Below are 20,416 nucleotides of genomic sequence, written 5' to 3' on the forward strand. Positions count from 1 at the left end.
TTGCCTATTGAACTCTGCTGGCACCCTGGCCATTATGGCCACATACAGTGGCCACACTGCTCACATTTTAGCTCTGTTTAGGAGAGTGGCCAGTTGTGCAGATGATCTTTGCAAGATGAATATTTTTGTGGTAGTGTTGGCAGCTCTTGCAACAGCTTCCTCAGTTTTGCAAGTCTTTGGCTAACACCCTGCCTGCTGGAATCGGGAAGTAAGGTGAAGATAAAATTTTTAGTTAGTAGTTTTTGTGTTTGTTTTGGGGTTTGTTTTTTGTTGTTTTTGTTTGTTTGTTTCCAGAAAGAGAAATAACCCTCACAATTGCAGAGAAAAACCTAAAGATGTAACCTGAAAATGTCTTGAATGCTCAGAAAACAGAAGATATAGGAAAGAAAACATATAGGAATTCCAACAATATCTCATTTTTCAAATTGGTTTTATTTGAATTTTTTTTTAATCTCTTCTGAACTGCAATGGAGATGGAAAGGGTGAAGATCTCTGGTATTGACTGAGGTCATAAACATGTCATATTTCACTTCATAGCTAAAGTGAATGAACTAAAGTATGTGCTGGAATTAGTGGCACTGACTTCTAAGATGAAACCATTTATTTAGGTAGCACTTCCATATTTTCATGGGAGGTTTTCAAGACAGGGCTGGGTGATCCCTTAAGCAACTTGATTTGACCTCGTGGCTGTCCCTACCTTGAGCAGACGTTTGGGCTACAGACCTCTTGGGGCCCCTGCCAGCCTGAGTAATCCTGTGAGAGGGAATCAGTCATTGAGAGGGAGACAGTCTGTGGGCAAGCTCAGGGCTGATGGTGGATCTGAGAATGGATGTCTCAGAAGAGCAGCAAAAGCAGTTCCTATTCTCTAAGACTCAAGTTCTGGGAGAAATACTGCTAGGATTTACAGAGAGATGGTGGTGGAAAAGGATAAATAAAACATAAATATTTCCTAAGTTAATGTGTCTCTCACCTGTGATGTCTCACAAAATCTCCTTTATTTGGTAGATACCTTGTGTATGGGGGAAGGGAGAGAATACCTCAGTCTGCATAATGCATATTCCCATTTGAATTAACTTACTTGAGGTATCTCAGCATGCTTGAAAAAGCCCAGTAATGCTCTATAGATGCAATTATATGCCCTTCAGCATATCACAGAGCTAAGCTGGCTGCAGGCTGAGATAGACTCCATCACATGGAGCTGATATCACTGCAAGGCTCCTGGAGTGTTTTTTTACAGGTGCTAAAGGGACTTCTCAGTTGGAGATGGCCAATCCAAAGAGTAAATGTACACTCTGTCCTTCCTGAGTTGAACTTTTGGAGACAACCTCTAGCTTATCAGAGAGCAGACAGAAGGGCCCATCAGAAAGTACATTGAGTTACTTCTGTTAGCACTGCAATGATACCACAGTTCTTTTATAAATAGTCACTTTAATGAAATTGTTGGCCTCCTTGAGTGGAAGCCCTGCAGCTTTCAACAATTTGAAGAAGAATTCTTCATATTGTAAACTAAGATATAAAAAGCAGAGAAGGACTATTTATAGCTCTAATTTCCTTTGAATAGTTGAGAGGTTAAACCTGACATTACAGAGTGAAAAGATCAAGATATTTTTTACAGGATTTTTATACCCCAAGCTGCTATTCAGCAATAAAGCAGACAAAGAGGGGACTGCCATGGCAACCACCTGATGAACCACCCTGGTGCCTTGTCTGCCAGCCAGAAAGGTTGCATCTTCAACTTCAGGCTTACTATGGAATATGATTTTACTGAGAATATATATATAAGGTGAAGTCACCAGTACTTCCAGTAACTATCAGTTATGGTACTGCAGCCTCATGAACACATGTAGATGGAAAAGGGTGCAGGCACTGTCCCCAGGAGAGGCAGGAAGGAGCCAGATTTTAGGTGAGTTCAGGCTGTAACTTTTTGCTGACACTGCTATCACACACTGCCATGAGAAGTGCTCTTGCTGTCCCTTATCACCTGGTCATATGTGTCCATGCTCTCATGACCCTCTGTTCCCCATCTTCCTCTTCCTCATGCAGATTATGTCTGTGAAGGGGGGTGCAAACATAGGGATGTGAAGCAGGGTGCTGTGGTGGGGCAATGTTTCTTTAGAGGTGCTACCATGTGCTGAGTTATGTGAAATAAAGCCTGGAAAGGAGAAGAAAGTGCTATGGGGGAGGAGGGGCAGCCAGTGACTGTGAGGAGGGTGGTGGCAGGCTGAGGACAGAGGTCTGGGAACAGGGTGGAGAGGGGCAACAGGTGGCCAAGGACAGGGTCACATCCTGTAGTGCTGGATGACTGTGTGAGCCTTTGAGATGCACTGAGCAAAGCCAAAAGGAGGCTGTCCATGGAGGCAGAACCCCCGCAGAGCCACCCATGGTGCAAGGAAAGCATGTTGCAGGAGCGGGACAAACACTGGGGAGGGTGGGAGATCTGTGCAAAACCATGGCCAAATTGTCCCATGGCAGCCAACCTCCTCAAGGAGGAGTGTCACTGGCACCGTGCCGCCCCTTCCGCTTCCTGCCCAGCTGAATTCAGTTGAAACTTCCTAAGGCAGTTGGTGCCACTGCACCCATTTTGTAGGCTGAGAGCTAAGGCAAACATTGCTGAAGGGGCTCTGCCATCACTGGTCCTGAACAAGGCCAGCTCCCAGCCAGCAGAGGCTATTTGCCTGCTGAGCACTTGACTTGGATCAGCACTGAGGTACCAATACCACTATTCAGACATTTTTTGTATGATTTCTGTGTAGCCTGACAGGCAGCTCTGCTGTGACACTCTGAGGGAAGCCAATTTTTCTGCTTTACTTCTGAGAAATATTTTCCTTTATTGTTGCTTGATGGAGTGTGTGATTGAGGCAAAGTAAGAAATTGTTGTCAGCTCTGGGCCTGACTAGCCTGAAAAAAGCAGTAATGTGCTGGAAGAAAATAATGGCGTTATCAAAGCCCTTGGGAGAGAAGATCCCTCTTTCCTTCTTTTGCCAGAAAGTACTGATTTTCCTAATTCCATCTCAATTAAGCAAATCATATATTTCAGCAGAACTTGTCCAAGACTACTTTTTTTCCAAGGGTTAGTCAGTCAACGAACAGAAGTTTGTGTATTTTTAGCAGGGGAAGCTGGAAAATCTGAGTATCTAGTTAACCTTAACCTTCAAATTTTAAGCAGTTTAATTGCATATAAGGAGGCCTCTGGGCATGCAGGCTAGTATCTTATTTTGCCATAGTAACTGACTCCTGTTCGGTGTGGTAGACACCTTGTCATTAAGGAGAGTAGATGAAGGATGTTCTCTTTTAAAGCAGTTCCTATTGCTACCAATGGTGTGTTTGTTACAGGTCTGAAGATGTAGAGGGGGATAACCCTAGTTATCCTCAGATTAGCCTCTCTCAGACACAGATAACGACCTGCCTGCATCACCCAGGGATCAGGATGGGCTAATTTCTGGTTTATGCTTGCTTCTCATTAGTGAGAACTGTCTACCATCACTGATGGAGCTTCTTGGCATGAAAAACCTACCTTTGAGCAAGTCCTCTCCATGGCATGGGAGAACTAACCAGCTCTGCCCCAGCCCTGGACTCAGCTCAGAGTGCTGTTTTTCTGCTGCTTTTTGCTGGATCTCATCTGCCTTCACAGGCAATGCAAGGCTAAAGGCCACCTCTGATTGGGCTGTTACAAGGACACAGGAGACATTATTATTGTCTGGCTTATCATCTGCGCTTTGGAGATAGAGACTGAATGATTTCTAGTCCCCTAAGGACGTCTAACCTACACAACTTCCCTAGGTTAGTCTGCCTGGCAAGTATCAGTTCTCCATTATCCCCATCATTACTAAGCCTGAAAATCGAGTTACTGTCAAGGAGTTCCCACTCTGGAGACCACTCTGAAGTGGGAGCCCAGAGTCTTGGTTTGGCAAGAACAGCAATGAGGGCGTGAGGGAGATAGTAAAATGCAGTAAGAGGACACATTTTATAACCTGTTGTGCAAGTTTATAATTTCTCTTCTAACTGCAGGCGTGCACAAGGAAAGTAGAAAATCTCCCCATTTCCCCCTCATTTGAACCGAGTTCCACATTGCTTTGACACACTGCTTATTTGGAAACATAAACCACATTTAAAACACAAACCACTTTTAAAATATACAACACTTGTGCAGCTGCTTTTTCAAGATGTAACAGTGCCAAGTTTCTGTGTGGTATACAAGTTGTTCTGGAAACATTCTGTTTGTTATAGCTGGTGGGTTTTTTTCTTTGTTTTTAAAATTCCCATCCAGAAGAGTTACCTCCCCTCTCTCCTTGCAAACATTCTCATTTTTACTTTTGGCTTTAAACCAACAGGATTGTAGGGAATGCCTGTTGGAAACAAACCCCCAGGGTCTTGTTAGCTTTGTTAATCCCCACTTTGGCTTTTTTTTTCCTTATTTTTCACTTCCAAGAGACATAATGCAAAATCTGTGTGTAATCAGAGCTAGAGACTATGCGTGCTGTTCTAGGATAATGTTGTCTTACCCTGCTCTGCTTAGTACCTTGAACGTAACCCAAAAAGCTTACTGGTTTTAAAACAGCTATGCTAAAACAGTACCCATAATACCAGTGCCCTTGTCTCAGTGGCTAAACTGGAACAAATTATAATTTTTGCCCTTGGAGAGTTTTTGCCATCTGAACATCTTCAAGATTTTAATAAACAAGAGTTTAGACTTTTAAACTAAGAAAATAAGATGCTGCTCAAAGTAAAATGAGGGCAATAAGGACCTCATGCTTTGACCTTTGAGTAAGACCTTCAGAGTCAATGAGAGCAGAATCTGTCCTGTTCAGAAGAGTGAGAATTGAAAGACCTTCTTCCACCAGGCTGGCAACTAAGTGGGATTGCAGCAGAAATATCTTTTCCTTTTATTTCCCCCCCCCTTGATCTCTACCATTTCAGACTAGGTTAGTCCCTTTCATTACTCACCTATGGAAAGTGTGGCCCTTCTTCCTGGAAATCTGTTACGCAGAATGTAGTTCTGAGTACTGGATGGCTTCCCTGAAAGTGCTCAAAAAACTTCCTTTTTCTTTATGATTAGCCTCAACCGTCAAGGGTATTTCATGATGTATCTCAGAGACAGAAATTAACTTATCTCCAAGTAAATGGGAAAAAAAATTGGTTCCTAATAAAATGCATCTGTATGAGAACAGATATTTTTCACATAAGAATTTCTTCTCAAGTTTATCTATACAACCTGAAAATTTTGTTAAGAACTAAACCCCCTGAATTTCAAATCACAGCATCCTTTCCTATTACATGAGGCACACGGGAGACCCTTTTTGTATCTTAAAGCTTCATTTACTTCACAAAGTTTTACCAAAGAGATTTGCCTTCTGAGAGCACCTTCCAAGTATCTATATTGAGTTTGTCTTTTCAGCTGTACCATAGAATCATAGAATGGTTTGGATTGGAAGGGACCTTTAAGATCATCTAGTTTCAATGCTCTGCCATGGGCAGGGACACCTTTCACTAGACCAGATTGCTCCATCCCCATTCAACCTGACCTTAAACACTTCCAGGGATGGGATATCCACAACTTCTCTGGGAAACCTGTTCCAGTATCTTACCACCCTCACTCCAAATAATTTCTTTCTAATATCTAGCCTAAATCTACCTTCTTTCAGTTTAAAGCCATTCCCCCATGTCCTGTCAATACAAGCCCTTGTAAAAAGTCTCTCCCCTGCTTTCTTGTAGGTCCCTTCAGGTACTGGAAGGCTGCTATGAGGTGTCCCAGGAACCTTCTCTTCTCTAGGCTGAACAGCCCCAACTCTCTCTGGCTGCCTTCACAGGAGAGGTGTTCCAACCCTCTGATTATCTTTGTGGCCCTCCTCTGGACTAGGTCCAACAGCTCTATGTCCTTCTTGTGTTGGAGGCTCCAGAACTGGACACAGAGCTCCAGGTGGGGTCTCACAAGAGTGCAGTAGAGGGGGAGAATCACCTCTCTTGACCTGCTGGCCATGCTTCTTTTGATGCAGCCCAGGATATGGTTGACTATCTGGGCTGCAAGCACACATTGCTGGCTCATGTTGAGCTTCTTCTCAACCAACAGCCCAAAGTAGTGTTCCTCAGGGCTGTTCTCAATTCTGTTCTCTGCCGAACCTGTAATTGTGCTTGAGATTGCCCTGACCCAGGTTCTGAACCTTGCACTTGGCTTTATTGAACTTCAGGAGGTTATCATAGGCCCACCTCTCAAGCCTGTCAAGGTCCCTCTGGATAGTATCCCTTCCCTTTAGTGTGCTGACCACACCACAGAGCTTGGTGTTGTCCACAGACTGGCTGAAGGTACACTCAGTACCACTGTCCATGTCACCGACAAAGACATTAAACAGTGCCAGTCCATGTACCAACACTTGAGGAACACCACTCATCACTGGTCTATATTTGGACATTGAGCTCTTGACCATGACTCTCTGAGTGCAACCATTCAGGTAAGTCCTCGTCCACTGAGCAGGCCAGCCATCAAATCCTTATGTTTCCACATGACCAGGATGTCATGTAGAACAGTGCCAAACACTTTGCACAAGTCCAGGCAGATGACATCAGTTGCTCTGCCCCTGTTCACTGACACTATGATCCCACTGTAAAAAGCCACCAAATTTGTATGGCATGAGTTGCCCTTGGCGAAACCACGTTGGTTGCCACCAGCTACGTCCTCATTTTCCATGTCTTAGCAGAGCCTTCAGGTGGATCTGCTCCATGATCTTGCCAGGTGCAGAGGTCAGATTGACTGGCCTGTCCTGACTGACTAGATCTGACAAGGTTAAGACAAGTGCTTTGAAAGGGAACAGCCATTTGCCAGACTGTGCTCTGCTCTTAAAACCTGAGGTGGCTGGGACTGCCTATGGGCCCGCTGGGACTGTTCACATGGGTACCTGTAAGGAAAGCACTGAGAAGCTGTGACATTTTCTTTTTAGCTGGGTAAGCTGTGCTTGAAGTACTCTTGAGAGCCACCCTCTCAACCCCTGCTGAAGCACTAATCACAATAAGGAGGAAACAGAGCAGTGAAATGACTGTAACAGGTTTCTGCTCAAACACCCTGCAGCAGAGGCAACAAGAGCAGGTGGCAGCAGGAGTTTGTGTTGAACTAGAGGTGTAAAACCTGAGTAGACACCAGGGTGATGCCCACGTGCTTGGGTGAATGTGGATGAGCCAAAGTACAGTGGAGTGGCCAAAACCCTGGTGGCTGCTAGATGTGTGGACAGTGCTTTTTTTAGCACCAGGATATGGATACGGAGCACAGGAAAGCAGTGAACTCATCCAAGGAACCACCCCACTCAACCCCAGCCTGAATCAAGTGCAAAAGGTAGTGTTTTGTATCTTCTTTTGCAGCATTAATTTCATTCTGCACAATACAATTATATTTTGTGGAAAACGTAGTTTAAAAATAGATTTCTCTTTACACTCAAGACCCAAGCTCATTAACACTTTATCACTTCTGTGATTCATTAGTTTCAATTTCTCAGCAACTGCCATCAGCAGCAATTCTTTTCATCATGGCCAAAAGAATTAAACTCTGTAGGAAACAATAACATTGAAATCCTGTAAGAAAGCATGAGTTGAACGCACAACAGAGGACTCTGGCAGAAGTCTGAAACAAGGAAGTTTCTGCTGTTCCTTAATGAGGGAAAAAAAAATCAGAAAATACTGACATTTTCATGAAAGAATCACTAGGAAAGACAAGAGAGACAGAACAGACTTGGATTGCCTAAGACAGTCTAGAACTGTGGAACCAAAAAGGAAACTGCAGCTTAGACTTCAGATGGAAGAATCAGAGGCATCAGATTGCAGGAAAAATAAAAGGGCCTTGAGAAAAGAGAATAGATAAACAGTGACAGTGTTTTACAAGAATACAGCACCTGAAGGCCATACAGTGCTGTCCAGAAGGTCATAAAAAAATAATGCAAGAAACAACAGTGGGCACAGATACCAGGAACTTTAAAACAAGCTGAGCTGTTGCAGAAAGACAACGTGAACACCCTGAGGACTTCGACCAATGTAATCTAACTTTTCTTCTATCCAGCTAAAGCTCTTTCTCTTAATACCACCACCAGCCTAAGCACCAGAAGGAGATTTGTATGTGGTCAGGGAGCTGAAGCAACAATCTGAAAGAATTGTATCACACTCACACATCTCTATGAAGCACAGCAGGTACCACAAGCACAGTGTATCGTGACAAATGCATCCACCTCAGCACGGGGGCTATGGCAGACACTGCAGTTCTCTATTATAATACACAGGGCTCATTCCCCTGGGGCAGGAAACTGATAACCTGGCCTGTGCACCAACTACGAATGTCAGCATCTGGATATAGGAAATTCAGTAACCTCAGCCTTGGAGCGATCCAGTCTGCACAGTGAGTAAAGGGCTGAGGGAAGCAGAACAAAGCACAAACAGTGCTGCTTCCTGCAAAGCTTGGTGCAAAAAAGGTCATGGCAAATATAATATTAAGCCAGAAAGTTATCAAAGGAGAGAAACACCAATGAGAGGTCTAGTTAGCAGAGTGTGGAGTTATAATCTTAAATCTTAAAATAAAAAATGTAAAGTGGAATCACTCCCATGATGTCAAATCTCACTGCTTGCCAGAATCTGTAAAGTTAAGAGCATCTCAAGCACATCCAAGCAGGACTTCTGAGGATGATTGTATTCTCAGTAGCCCTCTGTAAACACAACTGCTGAAGAATAAGGATTAAATTCATTTTTTTAAATTCAGATGTCTCTGAAGCATTACACAGATATCAAAAACAGGGAATCGGAGGACTAACAGTGCCATTAGAGAAGAAGACGAAGTAATTGGCTCCCGTGAGCCTATGTAAGCAGTAGGAAGATGAAAATGGGGGTGCTTTGTCCATGGGACCAGAACAACAGGACTAGCAAACACAATTCTGCAGGGAAAAGTTGAAGAGGAAGGGAAGGCAGAATGCCCAGGGACAATGCGACTCAAAGACATCATCATCTGGATTGAGAAATGTTGAAGCAACCTGAAAAGAACACATGAAGACAGATTCTAGTCCGTTCCTAAAGATGACCCTTTTCAGAGCATGTTGGCTTAGTAAAGGCATATCTGAGATAATAATAAATATTTATAACAGTTCATAACCTGGCCGTGTCCTGCTCACTTACTCAGTTCCACAAAGGACACAAAACAGAATCTGATCACCAGTGAACCACTGACCCTTGTTACCAATGTTTCCATCATCCACAAACCTTTTTTTCAGTTAATTCTGATATCTTTGTTTCAGACTGCTCAAAATTTCTCATTGATCTACACATTTCCCCTTTTATTTCTGGAAGGTGACTTTTTCCTGTGGACTTCTAAATATCCAGTAAACCTCGATATGCTGTTGTTTGGCTCACAAGCACAGCCTATTTCTGCTGTTGCTTTTGATCATAGTCTTGACATCCTGCCACTGTTCTGGTGAGACAGAGAGATTTCTGTGCTCTTCAGGTGTCCTGGGTGTAGTTTTATGAGCTAAAAAAAGGTGAATTATATCTCTGCAGTTTTCAGCAGGATTATATGGTCTACTCATAGCTTTTCCAAAAGTCATGAGATCCTATAAATGGCAACATCATGATCCCTTCCTAAGCTGCAGTGGTCCTGTCAGTGAAATGTCCCCAGCACCTGACTGTGCTCAGAGCAGGGTGCCTTGAGGGCAGTAATGGCACTAGAGGTGACTTGCCAGCAGTTAGCAGAGCCCTTTTAGCCGTATGAACTTGTTCTTCTTGCAAGCTATTTTTCTGCAAGTTATATTATTATTTTAAAGAGTTAGAAACAAGCAGTTGGACCCACTTAATGGTTTCTATGAGTAAATGACACCCATTCATGGAATGACAGGATTGTCAGAGTTGGAAGGGACCTCTAGAGATCATCCAGTCCTGCTCCCCTGCTAAAGCAGAATCCCCTAGAGCACATTACTCAGGATTGCATCCAGGTGGGTCTTGAATATTTCCAGAGAAGGAGACTCCACAACCTCCTGGGCAACCTGTTCCAGTGCTTTGACATCCTCACCATTAAGAAGTTTTTTCTCATATTTAAATTGAACTTCCTATGTTCCAGCTTGGGCCCATTGCTCCTTGTCCTGTCACTGGGAACTACTGAAAACAGTCTGGCTCCATCCTCCTTGCACCCACCCTTTAGATACTTACAGGCATTAATAAGGTCTCCCCTCAGCCTTCTCTTCTCCAGGCTAAAGAGTCCCAGCTCTCTCAGCCTTTCCTCAGAAGGGAGATGCTCCAAATCCCCAAGCATCTTTGTTGCCCTCCCTGGGTCCTCCTTCTTGCTCTTTTTGAAGACTGGAGTGATAATGACCTTCATGCAGTTCTCAGGCACCTCTCCTGCTCTTCATGACCCTTCAAAGATGATGGACAGTGGCCCAACAATAACATCTGCCAGCTCTCTCAGCATTCGTTGGTGCATCCCATCAGGGGCCATGGACTTATGGATGTCTAATTTGGCCAAGAGGTCTCTAACCCAATCCTCCTCTACTGAGGGTAAGTCTTCCTCTCTCCAGACCTTTCCCCATCCTTCCAGGGTCTAGGATTCATGAGGGACAGCTTTATCAGTGAACACGGAAGCAAAGAAGGCATTTGGTAACTCTACCTTCTCTGTGTCTTCCACCAGTAGGGTGCTCACCTCATCCATCAGCAGGCCTACATTTTCCCTAGTCTTCCTATTTCTCCCGATGTACTGAAAAAACCTCTTCTTGTTATCTTCAACCTAAGTGGCCAAGTTGATTGTCCTTCTAATTTTTCCCTGTATAGCTTCACTACATCTTGATATTCTTCACAAGTTGCCAACCCCCTTTTCCAAAGGCTGTAAACTTTCCTTTTGTTCCTGAGATCCAGCCAAAGGTCTCTAATTAGCTTGCTCTTCTGGTCTTCTTCCCCATCAGCTTGTCTTTTTGGTCCTGGGGATGGCCTTCTCCTGTGCCCTTAAGAGTTCCTCCTTGACGTGTGACCAGTCTTCCTCGTCTCTTTTGCCCTTCAGGACTGTCTCCCAGAGGACACATTCCCACAAGAGATATTCCTATACTGAACTCATCATCTGCCACTTAGCAGCAAAGCGGTTAGGAAGCACAATTTATAAGGGATGCCTGCTGGAAGTCAGCACATGTCTGGATAAATGTAGGTTAAGGAAAAAGTGTTACAGTTTTGCCCAAGAGAGACCATCCCCACAGGAGACTGCAAGGCTTTCCTCATGGGTGCTGTGCTGGCAGTGGGTCCAAGCAGCCACAGGAGCCTTGCACAGTCTGTTTGACATTGTCACTGTTCAGAATAAATTCTAGGCAGAGTATTGGTCCTGATGGTGCTCGTACCTTGAGTAATGCTCCATCTAAAACAGTGTTTTTCTGTTCTTAATTGTTTACAGGCCACCCAAAAACATCCTCTGTGTAATACTGTTACAAAGGAGGTCATCTTGAAGAACTCTGCAATGAGATGTAGATTGTATTTTGCCACTTAAAGGAAAGTGCTGATGCTGTATAACACAGTGAGAGGGAGAAGACAGGGAGGTACAAATGTCCAAATCACCCTAGCAGAGCTGTGGGTCTCTGTACAATGAATTCCAGCCTGCTGACAGATACACTTGATTTTGTTACCTTCTATGACCCCTGCAAGCAGACCAGGAACAGTCTATTCCCTATATATCACCTGCTGAAAACTCCTGTCCTTAAGTTCCAGCAGTTTTTGTACCTTGACTGCCTTAGCTATATAATTCATGGCGATTTGTGGTGTTTTATGCTATTTAACTCTATACAGGAGGAGGAGTAACTGTATGGTGACAAGGCACTTATATGTGCATACTCCTGACACTGAGGGGCTTAGATTCTAAAATTCTCCTGTCTAAAATTCAAGCTTCCAAACAGCAGAGCTTCTGGCACAGAAACAATCATTAGTCCCAATCCAAGCAATCTGCTCACATCTGTAAACATGTACAGGTGCAGCCTGCTCTCCTACATACACCTGCAGTTTGGGATGACAGAGTTAATATGTGGTTCTTAACAGAAAAAAGTCCTTAAAACCATTGTCTGCACAAAGGGCTTTATTTACTCAATGGAGATTTGAGTGAGGTCAGGCTCTTGGGTTTTGGTAATTCTCTGGAACAGCAAGGGGTTTTGCCTTTATTTTTGTTTCCTGTGTCAGAGCTGTGAAACAGATGGATTTCAAACTATAGAAATTGTTCGTTGTCGATGTTTAATGGAAACCCCTGACTGAAACATGGTTCTTATTATGGAAAAAGAAAAAAACCAACAACTTACCGAACATTTATTTTTCCAGTTTGGGAGAAAAGTAAGGGAAATAGATTTTTCTGCTTGAAGTATGTTTTGAATTGCATGTTGCAGTCTGGGATCGGTGTGCACACTGAGACTGATCTGCTCCTGATGATCCAACACAAACTAATGTGTAGGACTGACTTCTGAGAGCCACACAGCAATTGCCTCTTTAAAAAAAATGCCTACGTTGGTGTATTCAGCCCAAAATAGCAACCTGTATGGCCTGGGCTAGGACAGAGGGAGAAGTAAAAGGAGGAAATGCCTTTTGGGAGTAATGAATTGTGAAGCTGAGCAAAAGACCCAAGCTTGAGCATTTCCTTCCAGTGGGATTCTCTGCTGTCTGGAGAACAAGAGCCTATGCACAGAGGAGCTGGAGGAGAGGTAAGCCAAGCAGATGTGTCCCTCCCACAGTTGCTGAAGGCCCTGATTTAGGGGGAAACTAATGACCAGGCAGGTGAGGTAAGGAGCTAGAGTTGTTCCACACGGCCATTAATCATGGCAGACCAAGGAGGGTGAATCATGATACCTGAACTTCATGTTCACACCTCTGAAATGTGGCCTAGAAAACAAAGCAACAGAAGATGCAGAGCAGCTGTGGGAACCTATGAGGGTTTGAGCTGGTGCTGCTCCTTGAGGACTCCTGGCATGTTCCTGTGGCAGGAACAGTGCAGCTCTGGGCTCATGTTCTCCACCACCACCAGTAAAGGGGCATTTTTGAGAAACCACTGCAGATTTCCTTAAACTTGTCAGTCTCCGTTTGTGATTATGTGTTCTGTATATATGAGCACAGGTAATTTGTAAGATTATAAAGAAGAAGCAAACATGGACACCACCCTCCTACAGATCCATCTCTCTCTCTCTGACTTGGCTTATCAGTCAGTGTGAAATTTTCTCCACCAACTGGTGAATTTTTTTCTAGCTTAGCAGCAAAAAGTTCTATAATAACATGTGAGATCTGGGCTACACAATGCCATAGCATGCTGTCAGAAATGAGGTCATCTTCAAGAACTCTGCAATGTGGTATAGATTGTATTTTGCCACTTAAACAGAAGTGCTGTCAGTGTGTAACACAATGAGAGGGAGAAGACACGGGGGATACAAATAGGCTGTGCTCACACTGCCTGTGTGACCCAAGTCAGAGCCCACACACACAGTAAAGAAGCAGTAATTTCTGTTTTTTCTGCTTCAAAGTGCTTTGTCCATCCAGACCAAGCCAGATTCCAGCATGAAGAGTCATAAGGTCAGCCCCACATGTATTGTGGATCTGTACGTCCTTAGAGATGGATGGGCTTGTAATGAGCCTTTTGGCTCTGAACTGTTTTCTTTTTCCTTCCTATTGTTTCTATTGCCATCAGAACACTGATATCTTGAGCTAACCATTCAGAAAGTCAGGCTGAGACATTTCTCTTCTAGCATTTCCCTGAAGAATCTCATTGCATTTGGCTTTCTGAAACCAATTCTTTATGCTGCTTCACATTAGTCCATGCAAATACTGGACAATGAAAGAATACAGGATGTATTCTTTCCACACCAGCTGTTTTTTTACCACACAGCTCTAAGAAACCAGTTGCTGACTGTCTTTTTTATTGTCCAACAGTCCTTTACCTGGAAGGATCTGTTCTTGTATTTGAAGATGTCTTCAAACTGGTTGCCTTCTACTGCGTCAGTAGGTGAGTTGGGTTCACTGCTTCCACAGAGGGGTCACTTTACTCTCTCCTCTGAACTGCCTCTCCCCAGTATCCAGTCACAGCACAGCCCCAGCTGTTTCCTCTGGTTTCCTCTGATCTGCAAGACCAGGAGATATTTCAGATGCTAGTATCTACAAGGGGGCCAGATCACTCAGCTTCTTGCCAGGCACACCATAGCTACAGCTGTCCCTGAAGCTGGAAGCTTTTTCTGAGGAAGGTCCTTAGGGCTGCACCCACAAAGGACCAAGGCACAGGACTGGGGTTAGTGGGGTGGGAAGGAAAAAGGATCCTGGATTAATCATCTCTTATTAAAAGCATCTTTTAAGCATCCATACACATCTGTCAGCAACTTAGCAAACCAGATATGGGACTGCTGCCTGCAAGAGACTCAGAGCACTTAGTCACCTACAAGGAATGTGTCATGGAAAGTAAATCCTGAAACAATTTCTGTGCTTTTGCCAAAATTCAAAAATAAAATACAGCAATAAAGAACAGACCCTGCTTGTTTGCTCAGTGCCCAAATACTAAACATAGTGGGCACAGAGATGGGAAAGCCCTGCAAGGTCCATTTCCAGAGCAGGGTTTGATCAGCAGCTGATGAGTCCCTCTGTGTAGTTAAAACTGTCTGCAGTGTCCTCTAACATGCACCTGTGCTCAGCATGCTGCAGCCATACCTTTACAACCTGCTTTCCCATGCCTGCCTCAGCAGGACTGGTTTTGAGTTGTATGTAAACTTTTGACTTCACCTATATAAAATCAGATGACTCTAAGTCATTTCCATTTAAGAGTGGAAAACAGATTCAGGGTATGTTTACAAGGCAGTGGTGTTAGCAACTTGGTTAGGTCACAGAACAGAACGGTCTATCTATGGTATGAAACAGCCTGCTGCGGCTTACCCAGCCAGTAATGCTCATGCTATTTTGGGGGTTGCTTCTGCAGCCAGCTGAGTTCAAAAGATTTCTGTTTTACCAAAGGAGCAAAGAAGAGCTCAAATTCAAACAAGAATTGGGCGTTTCTAGTCCAATGGTTGGTGGGAGGGAAAATCCACTTGCTTCGGCTTTCCTGCAGAAAAGTTCATGACTTAAGAGAAAGAAAGAAAGAAAAGCTTTTCTATTCATTCCTGTTATAGATGTTACTTCTGAGTGTCAAATACTTGCTCAGATGGTTCATGTGAATTCTCAGGTCACTGTCAAAAGGCAAGAGAAATAAGGAATAATTTTCTGAGAGAAATGGGTAATAAAAAGGCTGCTTAGGCACTGACCTACCATTTGCTGGCAGGTGGTAGGAGCTCTCCTTGATGGAGAGGCCTGTTCTTAGGGCTGTAGTAAACAGTAATCTATAGATGGAAATAGCTTATCAGGGCTGACAGGCTCTTCTCAAAAGAAAGTTTGGCCTGGCTAGATTACCTTAGATCACCAAAAAAACATCTAGAGGTAAAAGCTGGCTCAGTGGCTTTTTTTCTGAATAAGAGTTCACTGCCAGCCTGAGAGCTACATTAAATTATTTGAGATTTAGAGTGTGTTTCAGTGAAATGCAACTAACATCCTCTGAGAAGGTATATTTTATTTTAAGTAAAAATACATAATGTTTTAAGAAACTAAGCAGTGAAAAGTCTGACAGCAGAGAGGAGAGGGATATATGTGTTTTCTCAGTGTCATGCAGCACTTCATGGTTGTCAGTCACTTCACCCAGGGGCTTCCCTTCCAAAGGAGGACTCTTCCTTCCCTATCCCCACTGTGTGTTGCCGTGTCCTCATCCCTTGCATTTTAACAGATTTGTAAGAGAGGAAGGAGGATGGGGAGAGAGAAAACAGAAAGAAAAAGGACTACAAATCCTCTTCACACCAGAAATAAAGGCTTTTCTAAATACAATTGACATTTGCAACACCTCATTTTTCATGAGAAGGTATTTCAACCCTTTTGGCCTCCCCTGAGGTGAGAGATGTTCCTGCTCGTTTTGGAGGAGGAAGCCAAGGCACAGTGATTAAGCCAGCACCATGGCATGAGGCATCACCACAGGAGCTGTTGATCTCTTGGGAAATCAGAGTAACCCAGGCTGGCCCAGTAGCCATGCTGCCTTACTTGCCACAAGACATTCCTTTGACATCATGCAGGACTTTGCAGAACAGGGCTAAATTTGTGAAACAATTCTATCACTAAAACCAATGGTAAAATTTGGAGTTCCTAACAATTGTGGGGTTCATTCTTTTGTTGGTTTTTCACTTTGTGTCTTTTTACAGAGATTTGCTGCCCTTCACCCTCAAGCTGCCACAAGCAATATTAGAAGCCAGTAGCTTTCAAGACCTTGAAATTATCTCTAGTCTGGGCATAGGTAAGTCCCTCAAAGCAGCCAGGATTTCAAACTTGTGAGAACCATGATGCCTCACACAGAGGTGTATAGATCAACAATTTTCTGTAGAATAGCTGAGGAGGCCTGAATGCAAGAGGGGAAGATGTCTATGATCTTTATGTTTATAGAAGCACATTTAAAAATGGCTTTGGACATAAATCTCCACTTGGACTTCAGTGCAGAGCATGGGACCTACAGTCTCACTGTTTAAGATGTGGCTTTCGAGGACTGAAATGCAGCACAGTCTCTCAGGATAGCTTACACACATGAGAAGTAGTTGACATCTGAGATACATTAAAAGAAGAAAACACCTTTGCAGTTTCCCCTTCTGATGTGTAGGGGCAATGCTGATGGAAGTGTGATATTTTTTAATTTTTATATTTCTGCTTCTTCTGACAGGATTTCAAGCTGGTAGAGAAATGTGTGGTGTCCCAGCATGTTCTCTCACCTCACAGTAGTCAGATAAAAAAAGAAAAGTTGTTTTTAGTGGCAGCAACAAATGAGCAAATTTTAGATTCGATATATAAAGTTACAGTTAGGAAATACAGTTCTGTTAACTAAAGGAGGTGTCCTTCCTATTCTTTCCCATTAAACACACTCCACTTGAAACAGCTATTACAGTTAGCAGTTGTCTCTCATGCTACTTTGCTTTTCAGTTTTCCCTCAGCTGTTGAAAACAGCCAAACCATTCCGGAAGCTGAGGAGTTAGCTCACTTAAAGATACTCACTAAAGCATCACAGGCCTTGGGGATCTATTTTTGGATCTTCTGCATTATGTCTCCCAGAAACCATGGGCAAAACCCACTGGTTTCAGTTCAGGCAGCTTGTTGAATTTGACCATAGTATTTGCTTCAAACACTTTCAGCATCCTCTATTTTGAATAATTTCTAATTTGTCAAACATCCTTGAGTATGAATGTCCATCCAGCACTTACAGCTTGAAGAAAGCTCCTCTGCAACTTGAGATAGCGAGTTGTAAACTTATTGCTAATTTTATTATAACAAGTGTAAACATTTGGATTAAAATGTAAGGAGTGTATCATGATTGCCCAACCTTCTGTCTAATATGAGCCAGCAGAGAAGATCCTGACTAAGGCAACATTCTCCAGCAACTTCTGAATGGAAAGATCAACCAAAGCACAAGAGCACAAGCACCAAAGTGATGTTGACTGTAGTCTTTTTTATTCTGTCCTGTACACTGGTGGTCATAAAAGAGGGGATGCTTGGAGGTTTGCTTGCCATGGTACAATACATAGCAGGAAAGTTTCTGGCAACAGAAAAAAGCCTGTTGCTGTGTAAAATGTGCTGGGAAATGATGCTATCTTCTTGGAGTGTCATGCTGTCTCAGCTAAGTCAAACAGGCTGAAGTAATGGAGTGATGCTGTTCATTGCTTCCTGAAACAAAATTTTGTGGGTACGAATGTGTACACAAACAGTAAGTGCTGCCCAAAGTGACACTCCCAAAGAAAAGCTAGCATTGCTTGAAATTCTGATATGTTGGGTTTTATTTATTTTGAAGCTATACAGTTTTTGAGGGGGTAGAAGTAAGTTGCCTGCCTGCCAGGTGGATTTGCTCCACAAAGGATCTGGTTATTATGTGTATTGTCACAGGTGTACTGCAGACTGTCTGGTTCTGACCTAGATGGTACAGAAGGATTTTAACAAAACAATTAGTGTGATTGCACTGCCCAAAGTGTGCATATCTTCACAGACATACCAAAGTCTCAAAGAAATACTTAATTATCCCTCTCAGAGTTTAAGGTAAGGGAAGAGTCAGGACAACAGTGGGAGACGATAGAACTGCCTTTCCTGCTGTACTAGACAGTGTGACTGGGCTGGGAAACACCCTCTCTGAAGGTGTGTAACCCTTGGTAGGACCACCTCATCTGGTCCTTCTCAGTCTTAGTGGAGCTTTGCATTTTCATCACTTTCATCTTATCCTGACCACTACTGAGAAAAATAACCAACTTCCCTTTTGTAGATTGGTTTAGTCACCATTTCCTCAGTCCCCGAGACCCCACAGCATTATATTCTAACTTAAACAAGCAACTTCCACTGTCTTGCATTTGCTGATACCCAGTAGATGCAGAGCGTTCAGGGGAAATTGTACCCCAGACAGTCTCAGATGTGAGGGGGTTAGCAATGTCATGCTAGCATGTACAGTTGCATCTGCACATCTATTTCCAAAATCTTTTGCCCAGAGTGCTGCTGTTCCTGGCAACACTTTAATATTCATTCTCTTCCCTCCCATCAGGAAATCAGAGAATGAAACTGTTCTAACCTCAGCCTCCCTAAGAAAATATGGTGACATGCTTTTGAAGTCAAAATGGCCTAATAGCTTAGGTTGTGAGGGGCTAAGTCCCATCCTCAGGGGAATGGACAGTCTTTTGGTTCACCTGTGCTTGGCTTACTCTGTGCTTCTTTTATAGATGGGCTTGGTTAGAGGGAGCAGAGGGACAGTGAGGAGTCAGCCTGCCTGTCCTGCCCTGCCTGCAGCACTGGCATCTGCTGGAGGCAGGGGAGAGTCCCCATCTCTGGGGCAGCTGGCTGTGACCCCGGGGACTGTGTCTCCGGCAGAGGGAGGCAGGACCAGCAGGGGGCTCAGGGCTCGAAGGGAGAAAGGTAGAGACCTGCAGAGCACAGGTCGTGGCATCAGAAGAAAGAACATGGCTTTGCCAGCAATGATGTGGAGCTGGCTGCAAGCAGGAAGCCATCAAAAGTCACAGCTGCACTGGGGAGCAAAACAGGACAAAGTGGCCGGTCTTTGGGGACACAGTGGACAAGGGAGAGATTTTACCGGAATGTATGTCACTCCTGGCTTCTGCGTTGGCTTTAGGTGAAGAGTTTCTTTGCTATGTTTTGAGTTTTGCAAACTTCCTAACTAGAAGTCTCTTTGAACTTTTCTGGGGTGCTAGTTTTAGGAGGAGGCCCAGGCAGACCCTCCACAGGGCTCTGGCCAGCTCAGCCCTGTGTCCCCTTCCCTCTGATGGGCTGGGACCTACAGTGGTGCAGCCAACAGCAGAATAGGGTCCTGCCAAGGCACAGCTGAATACATAGTTCTGAGTGCTGTACCATGGGCTCAGCACTGAGAGTCATCTCATGCTTTCACAGCCCCATCCGTCCTCTCTCGGGCCTGACATGTGATGCTTTTGCAGTGGAACAGGCTTGACACCACAGGACAGGGTTCAGTGCCACAGTGCCATTTTCATCCCTCATGAGTTCACCCAGAGGAATGTGCCATCAGTGTCAACTCTGTGAACAGTGACCAAGCATGCTGAAAAATTTATTTATCTGCATGCTTGTGTTTCCTATATTTCCCTTGCCCCTAAATCTATGGGCATCTATACACTCCTCACTCACTGAATCCTCTGAGAGTTTTAAACCCTCTTCCTTGGTTAGAACACGGGGTTTGCAGGATCCTGTCTCTTGATGCTTCTAGTAGCGGGCCCTGGATTAGCAGATCTGAGAGTTACTAAAAGCAATCAGACTCATAAGGCAAGCAGGTTTGAAAAGTCACCTCTGGGGGCAGGGAAAAGGTTTAAATGTGATACTGAATCTATTAAAAAGGTCTACGAGCACTTTGTCATTTTTTCAAAACAAATTATTCAACAACAAATTCTAATAAGAGTTTTGTGACTTACAGAAATGACTACTTACATCTGTTTTTCCTTTTCCAGTCACATTTGGTGGCACTGAAGTATTTAACTGTTCTTTGGTCCTTCAGTATGAAACCTTCATGTATACAGTTTTTTGGACCATCTTTCCTCTCTTTACACCTGCTCACAGGCAGTTTCTAGGCGAGGTACAAAACAGAGAGTGAGCATGCCTATGGAAAATTGTCATCCAGAGCTATAGACATCAATAGTAATTTTTAAGTGTGGAAGATATTTAAAATCATATAGTTCCAACTGGTTCTACTGCAAAACGGAATTAGACCTCTGTGTAGAACAAACTCTGACTCATGAGCTTGCTGCATAGTAGAGTTACCTTCATCTGGTGTCTCTTGTGCTCCTGGTGCACATTGAATCCAGGCTGTACATCTCAGCCCTGCACCTTCCCATGGTCAGCAAGAGGGAGACAGAAACCACCTGGG

The 20,416-nt window shown here is 43.8% G+C and overlaps 1 protein-coding gene across 1 annotated transcript in view; it reads left to right on the forward strand.

Moving 5' to 3' along the window:
• RIN3 (Ras and Rab interactor 3) overlaps positions 1-20,416 on the forward strand; it is a 49,948-nt gene that overhangs the window by 10,234 nt on the left and 19,298 nt on the right. Inside the window, exons 4-5 of the mRNA XM_010003756.1 lie at positions 13,885-13,957; positions 16,215-16,306. Of these exons, the coding sequence (XP_010002058.1) occupies positions 13,885-13,957; positions 16,215-16,306 (165 nt within the window). The remainder of the gene's footprint in view (positions 1-13,884; positions 13,958-16,214; positions 16,307-20,416) is intronic.

Source organism: Chaetura pelagica, unplaced genomic scaffold (assembly GCF_000747805.2).
Source record: "Chaetura pelagica isolate M959 unplaced genomic scaffold, ChaPel_1.0 scaffold48, whole genome shotgun sequence".
Taxonomy (NCBI): Eukaryota; Metazoa; Chordata; class Aves; order Apodiformes; family Apodidae; genus Chaetura; species Chaetura pelagica.